The sequence below is a fragment of the Poecilia formosa genome, unplaced genomic scaffold (genome assembly GCF_000485575.1).
Source record: "Poecilia formosa unplaced genomic scaffold, Poecilia_formosa-5.1.2 Scaffold659, whole genome shotgun sequence".
Classification (NCBI taxonomy): Eukaryota; Metazoa; Chordata; class Actinopteri; order Cyprinodontiformes; family Poeciliidae; genus Poecilia; species Poecilia formosa.
Genome location: NW_006800598.1, coordinates 103,898 through 111,847, shown reverse-complemented (window position 1 = coordinate 111,847; position 7,950 = coordinate 103,898). Strand labels below are relative to the sequence as shown.

The 7,950-nt window shown below is 41.8% G+C and overlaps 1 protein-coding gene across 5 annotated transcripts in view; it reads right to left on the bottom strand.

Moving 5' to 3' along the window:
* Positions 1-277: 277 nt before the first annotated feature.
* Positions 278-7,950, bottom strand: part of chtopa (chromatin target of PRMT1a) — an 11,105-nt gene continuing 3,432 nt past the window's right edge. Inside the window, exons 2-6 of one of the 5 annotated variants that reach the window (XM_007542110.2) lie at positions 6,978-7,066; positions 5,814-5,964; positions 3,572-3,743; positions 3,338-3,484; positions 278-947 (exon numbers count right to left, since the gene is read on the bottom strand). In XM_007542110.2, coding sequence (XP_007542172.1) covers positions 745-947; positions 3,338-3,484; positions 3,572-3,743; positions 5,814-5,964; positions 6,978-7,042 — 738 coding nt within the window. In that variant the 5' untranslated portion in view covers positions 7,043-7,066 and the 3' untranslated portion in view covers positions 278-744. Of the gene's footprint in view, positions 948-3,337; positions 3,485-3,571; positions 3,744-5,813; positions 5,965-6,706; positions 7,067-7,950 lie in introns of those variants that run through there. The other 4 variants (XM_007542111.2, XM_016666090.1, XM_016666091.1 and 1 more) reach the window with 4 other exon arrangements.

Genomic DNA, 7,950 nt, shown 5'->3' with positions numbered 1-7,950 from the left:
AAAAAAAAAAAAAAAAAAAAAAAAAAAAAAAAAAACTTTACTAATTTTTAATCCATATTTCCTAATTTGCAGGAAGCGACTGGCCATGGTCAATACATCTTTAGCCCTTGAAATTCATATTTTATTCAGCACCAATCAATGGTAAGAAAAAAAGCTCCCTATCAACTTAATACAATTCAAAAGAAAAAGTTAATGGTGACCGTGTAAGAAAAATATTTTAGAAATGAACTTCTTAACCATACCTAAAGACTTTTTTATTTGAAAACAAATGTTTTGCTTCAGGGAAAACAATTATAAATGCTTCACAAAATGTCCAAATATAAAATGAAAAAAAAAAAAGACTTAAAACTCTTTTCTGACAATCTGATGCATAATTTAAACAATGTTTTCCAAATACAGTTGTTAAGACACGTCAACCAATCTCCTCCAAAGGTCTAAGCAAAAAAAAACAACAACAAAAAACAGTAAAATCATTTCAGAAATAATAAATGGATTTCACAGGAGGGACATCTCCAGGATCATGGACCAGTTTTACAAGTTTTGACTCAAAAAAAAAAAAATTTGCTACCGATGAAGAATCAAGCTCTGTAGACATCAGGACTATTCCACAATAAAAGGGTTCTTCCAACAGGTAGCTATTGCAGTGTTTAATATTGGTCAGGCGACACTGCTTCTTTTGTCAGCAGTTCCATCTACTGCTAAACTATAGCCCTGACTTCAACTACACAGTTCATATTCAGTCCTTTACTCCATGCTGTCTGGGTCTGCCTGGGCCATGTAAGCATCCAGCTCTGCGTCCAGGTGACCTTTGGTCTTTGACATATAGGCATCAAGTTGGTTGTCGAGCTGTTCACGGGTTACAGCTGGCCGACCACTTCCTCTACCCCGCCCACGACCACGTCCTCCTCTACCAGCGAATCCACCACGTCCACGAAGTCCACCACGGCCTGTACAACAACACACAAAGCAACATAATTTTTTTTAAGTGACATTATAGCCCTTTTTGCACTGCAGGGTCTGGCCTGGCCCAGCCCGGCTCCGTTCGACCCGGTCCCATTGGTGCCATGGCTCTGGTCGTTTTGCATTGTGTTGGATACGTCACATAAATCGACTTGTTGCTAAAGCTACCGAGGCGATCTCCCCAGCGACCACAGAACAGTTTTCTTCTTGAGTCTCCCATCCCACTTTTTCTGTATGCGCTCATGAGCAAGGAAGCTGAGAGAAACATTTATCTCAGCTTTACATTTAACGGGAAAAAAATCTCATCTGAATGTTGTCTCTGAGCCCAGTGTTTCTCAACCTTTTTTGGGCCAGCGCCCCCCTAGCCTTTATCCAGGTCCCTCACCGCCCCCACCAAAGAATTTGTAGGCTACTTTGCACTGACTATTATTTTACTATTAATATTATTATCACTATTGTAGATGTTTTGATTTTTATGCTTGCTTCTGTATTTATCAGCAAAAATAATTTCCCAGAGAACAAAAAAGTAATGGGAATAGAAATTATTTTCACAGGCGTCTATGAAAAATGCAATGAACATTCAAGTTAAAATTGGTAGGCCTAACAGCAGCCAATCAGAGTGGAAAAAATATTCTTGTTCTGTGCCATTTTGTAGTTGTTAAATAAATGAGCAGATAAAAGATGTACAACATGCCAGTTTAAACTTTGAACTATTTGCAAAACGACTGAGCTCTGCAACATTAAAACATGGATAGAACTGTAACTAGATTAATCATAACTCTTCTTCTCTACAGTGTTTCTGTGAGTTTCTGGTGGTGAAGCTCTGTGCTGCCTTCAGGAGAATGGGACATCAGAGTATCATCCATAAAATTTCACCCACGTGGCATTTATTGTGCAAACCAGAGCTTTCAGGAGGGGCATCACTTATCATTTATTGACGCTCACCATCAGTAATCTTCACTCATCACCTGCTGCGCCTCCTAATCATCATGCGTTTCACATCATGCGTTGATTGTTCACTGTTCAGCGTCGGATTCTCTGTTTTTATGCCATAATTCACATCTAGTTCATCACTCCGTTTTATGTTCCGCTTCTCCTGTTTCAGTTTTGCGCAATGTGCACATCTTTTTTTTTTTTTAACCCCCTATGGTGCGCAGCGTTCGGAAAATGTATCGATGGGGAAAAGGCAGACTCACATAAACCTTTTAAAACAATGGAAACAATTTCGGTATTCTGATTATTGAAATTTAAAAGTGCTGTGGCACCGTTGTTCTATCACACCCGTTTTATACCGGACCACTTGCTGCACCGATGTTAACGCTATAAAATGAACGCTCTCTATCGAGGTATCACCATGGAGGGCTTTATTTAAATGGGTTCATTTTTCAGAGGGATACAAAGTGAGGGTATCGTGACTTTAGTAATTACATGTTTATAAGAGCGATTTCCTGTTGTCCTTCCATGGAAGCGGGCAGCCTTCAAACGGAAATAAAACACTTTTTAATACAAGTTGCTGCTTTGACATGATCACAGAACTGCAAAAACATGTGTACTTTACAAAAATACCAGACAAAGTGAATCACAGCAACGTCATCAGCCGGTGTAACGCTGAACTGATGCGGTGAAGCTACTAGTAGCAGGAGAACGGAGCTGCGCCAAGAAGCTACAAACACTGAATAGAAGAAGAAGAAGAGCTGCCATCGATACCGTTGCAGCCAAGCATGATTTAATGTTATACAATACAGTCTTAGTTTTCAAAGTCTAAACTGGTATTGTTGTGCATTTAAGGTGTAAAGTTTACCTTCAATCAAACGCCCCCCAAAGGAATCCCAGACCCCACCTTTTTGTAAAAATTTCTGCCAGCACCCCCCCTGCCGCCCTCTGAACGCCCCCCAGGGGGCGGTACCGCCCACGTTGAGAACCGCTAGCCTAGCCGACTTCTGATCGGTTCAATTGGAGAAATGTTATTTACATTTACCATTATAATCTTTGGCTGAAGAGGCGATTGTAATCAGCACAATTAGGGTAAGAATAGATTATGATGGGAATTTATTGATGCAGCCATCGAGAAAGTCTAGTGCTCCTCTGATCCAGAGATCTGGTCTTTGTTCCGCCCCCACAGCCAATGAACCAATCAACAGCTAACACCAAACAGGCCCGGTCTGGCCGGCCTGATTGGAACCGCAGCTCTCATGGTTCCAGGGAGCTGGGTGGTACCGGTCTGGAAGTGCTAATGCAAAAACGACTTTGAAGCCGGGCCGACCGGGGGTTCAGCTGTGCAGTGCAAAAGGGGCTTATGTTCTCTATGGTGAGACGGCAACTACTCTTGGTTAATTAAAAAAAAAAAAAAGAATAAAAAAAGCAAGTCAGCTCTTGCCTCTTGCTACTCCACCTCGACCTGCTCCTCTGGACATCACTCCTCCTCGCCCAGAAGGTGCTCCACGGTAGCGGCCTCCTCTACGGATCGGCATGCGGCTAGCTATACCCCGGCCTCGCATGGGGCCACCTGTAGGAATTCGCTTTCCTGAATTAATAAAAGCCATTGTATCTTAGCTCATATCTTGCAAAATCATCATTTAGCTTCATCGGCTGCAAAGCTGTAGATACACACCCCTCAGGGACAAAGCCCCTCGCATGATTCCTCCTCTGACTCCTCTAAATCCTCCTCTGGCCAGTCCCCGCAAGCCACCTCTGCTCCCAGCAGGTCCTCCACGCATTAGAACTCCTATGGGCCGGCCTAGTCTGGCTTGGATGCTACCCTTACCCAGGCGTTGCTTTAGGCTCTGACATGAGTTAAGGAGATGCATTTGTGACAATCAACACAGGAAAATTCAACCTGGAACAACCAATCATTAAAGTTTGCATCATGGAAAGCCATAAGAAAAATATCCACTTTAAATAAATGGTGAATGAAGCTGTTTCTTCATATATACTCAGGTCATTTAGACTAATTATGGAGCAGAATCATACTTAAAGGGCAATGTGCTTCCTCTACTTGTTGGCAAAACAGAAGGGCAGTCAGCAAGCATGGGGGTTGCCCTAAAATATTGGCTCCAAACCCAATGGTTATAGAGTTACAACTTGGAAGGAGCATAACATTCCAATGAAGTCAAAGCTTCAGGAAGGGCACTAATAAAATCTTTAAACTATTTCAAAGCTTGTGGTTTAGAAAATTAATAGAAAATACGTATAGGAATAGAGCATTTAAATGTATTTGTTCAGTATGAGAGCAGCGGTCAAATTAGGATAAGCTCAACAGTTAACCCATGCTTTTTATTGTCAACAGTTTCATTTGAAGTAAAAGCCTGGCCATCTCCCACTCACTTGAACAGGTGTTGGGTCCCCTTCTATGTACACTTAGTCCTATTAACACTTGCTTCTGTTTTTATAGTGGTTTGGAATAGATGGTGGCTCTGTATATCAATTTATTTCACATGAGATTTGAAAATTAAACAATTGCAAATATCTTCCCAAATATCAATCAATATCCCTTTGTGTAATTCAGTGGAGATTCAGATCTGCCTAATGCTCCTTTTTTCACATATTTAATCATGTGCTTGCATGATTCCATCGCAATGTGGAAACAGAATGGAGTGGATCTCCTCTCCAAGCTGAGCTTGCTGTTAGACTGATTGCTTCAAGGCCTGTCAAGATAACAAATGTTACTGGAAGATAAATTGTCCCGGAAGTTATTGTGATAAATAATAATATTCTGACTCTGTACCACCATGTAGCAGATTGCTGTTATTACCATTTGTCCTCAGGGTACATATCCCCAGATCATGATTTAACTCCTGACTCCAATCGAGTCTGGAACTACGTGATTGGGACATCCTTCTTTTAAATGCTTTAGCTTTAAAGTATGTAAACATCATCCATCCTGGTCCTCAATACAGACACACCACAGGGCTATGTGCTTTGTCTGGTTCATTTTCCTCTGTTCACTCATAACTGTGTGGCCATCCACTCTTCTAACAGGGTTCTGAAGTTTGCAGATGATGCCACCTTAGTGGGTCTGATAATAAACAATGATGAGACTCTGGACAGAGAGGAGATTCAGGACACTCAAACCATTTGCTGCATCCTAAGAATTGATTGAGACTTTGTTTATTTACTCATCTATTTATCACTCAGGATACTACTCCAGTTTTGTTATGTTCTAGAAACATAGGCACATATAAAAAAAAAAAACCTCTTACATCTATGCAGTTGGTATGGGTAACTGCTGCTCAACTTGATAATATGCAATGTAGGTTTCAATTTTTTTCTTCCTTAATAATGAATAAAACTGCATTTTGTGTGTACGTCTGTCTTTGACTAACATTTGAATTGGTTAGATGTTCTGAAAGTCTTAAGTGTGACAACGATGCAAAACAAAATAGGAAATCTGGAAGGGGTAAGCACTTTCTCACACCACTGTACTTATATTACTTCAAACTGTAACCACTGAGACTAGCTGAGGCTTTGTCTTAATTTTATTTTATTCACCAGGAAGTTCCCCTGATGCAAGAGCAGGCTGATCCATCTCCTTAACTCGCTTGAGCTGTAAAAACAAGATTCAATATTTTGACAGTGCTTCTGGAGAAAATTAACTACTGGCAACAAGTTATTTTGGCTACAGAGCAATTTTTAGTTTTATTATTACGTAATAAAAGGGAGTAGAGCTTCAGCAGACCATTATCGGAACTTGATTTAGTCACGGTAACCTTACTAGGCCGTAGTTTATGTTACCTGTTCAGTAGCCTATTCCAAGAGAGCCAAAACCCAAACAAGTGGTTCAGCCTTTTTTCTGACCAAACACCACGACCCACTATGCAGAAAAGGAAATCAAAAGATCAGATGTTTCATCTTACCTGCTTGTGATTTAGAGCTGCCTGGACTGAGGGCCGGTTCTCCATCTGCTGGGCCAACCGGCGATTGCGGGCACTAGCCAAATGCTGCTGTTGCATGGTGGCTCGAATGCTTACTGCAGTAGGCTGCTTGTTCTTCAGCATGTTAGTGAAGCTTCAGATGTGGGAGGGAAGAAGAGGAAGGAAGTAAAAGACAGGGATGGGATGGGAGCAGGAGGAGGAAGCATGGTTCCACATCAAAGTTATTATTCACATTATAGATGCGGCTATAAAGATTGTCAGGGCTCATTTCTGATTATTAGAGGGCACCTTTTTTCTTTTGCATAATATACTAAATTATTCAGAAATTATTCATGTTTAGGCTTAGCATTACAATTTTACACAGGAGAGGTGAATTAGAAAAAAAAGGCGAGAAAACAGATCTAAAGACGAGACAAAAGGTTTTAGAAAAAGAGCTACACTTTGCCACTTACAGGCCTCCAGCTGATTGGCAGGGATTTCACCATGCTACAGCAGAGGCCCAGGACATTAGTTGCGACTCAGCCACTTACAGCATGGACCGTGACTTGCAAAGAGCCCACTGAATGTGTGGTGTTGGGCAGGGAAGGTCAAGGGGGAAAGAAATAAAAGTTCTGTCACGTCCAGGCTTGGACTGAGTTTGTGAATTTTAAGGAGAGAGAAACAATAATAGAATGTGTGAATAAATTAGCATACGCTTCATTGAGAGAGAAAAACATGAATCAGTAGCACATGGAGCTGCAGTACTTCTCAGTCCTGTTTGAGCCCTCCTGCTCATCTTTAAAAATGTATACATCATGTATACAGTTCTGTGTGCTCATAAACATGAGAGCTTGCCATGGACAGTGGTGTGTTTCAGCACAGGGTTAACAGCTTACCATGCATGACCGCTACCCTTTTCCCTTATCTACATGTATACACTGCTTACACAAGTAAGTTAGCCTGGGCAGCCCTCTTTTACCTAGTATGGCTTTGACATTAAATCCACCCAATGTGTTAGAAAATACTGATACGGACAATGTTGAATGAGCAGTGCACACACTGGGAAGGGTCAGAACAGTATCCATGTTGGGTTCAGTCCCACACAGCAGCCTCTTGAAGAGATTACAATCTTAACAAGCCAAAGTTGGTCTTTGCATGGTGCCTCACCGCTCATTGAGAGACACTTTGGTGGTGCTTTTCAGGACCACTTTTTGGGATGCAGCAGCACTCATTTTGAGAAGTTTGATTGTAGAATCCTGGAAAACAGAAAAAAAGACATCACTAAGCAATGGGCTCTTTGCACCTCAGCTTCCGCGTTTGGGGAAAAGCGGCTCGATTGTTTCCGATCTATTGAAAATGCCCTTTTACACGAGGTGCTTGCAGGGCTTGGCCACGGTTTGTACATCGATCCGAAGCCCCAACAAGTAAGCTGGAGAAAGGTTTTAGATGCATGCCTCGTTATACATTTACTGATACGAAGGTGAGTTTTACTTAAACTTTGTGGCTAACATTAACCTTAGCTTATGCTAGTAGGCAATATTCTCGGACATTGTTCTTGTAAAATGTGCTATTTAATAGAGGTGTGCCGATCGCTCGGTCACCGATCATAATCGGGCCGATTTTCGTGAAAAAGTTCATGATCGGTGATCGGCGATCATTGGCTCTTTTGCCGATACCGATCACCTACTTCTCATTTCGCAGCCTGCCTGTGCAGCTGGTCTCCTCTTTCCTTCACTCTGCGCAAACGCGCAATAACAAATCTTAAGCGATGTGCAACTATGACGCACTGAGTGAATGGGGAAGTTTGCTGCGTGTTGCTGCGGAAAATTGAAGCAGGTCAAAATGCATCAACAACGAAGCTAATACGACATAAAAACAGTGCCATACTTGACGGAGTTTGGCTACATCGAGGCTCACACTGCAGTAAAAAAGACATACGGAGGATCAGATAGCAGGTAAAGCAGCGCACAGCTACAAACACTCACCCGGATTAGCATGACGGTCAGAAAGCTAAACAAATAACCCGCAAAATTATTTAAGTCTTCGAGCTGCGATGTAAGACGCTAGTTCTGCTCTCACTGTTGCTACATTACTACAGGTAGTAATATTTCACAGACGGAGCTTCGCTTCTGCTCCACCT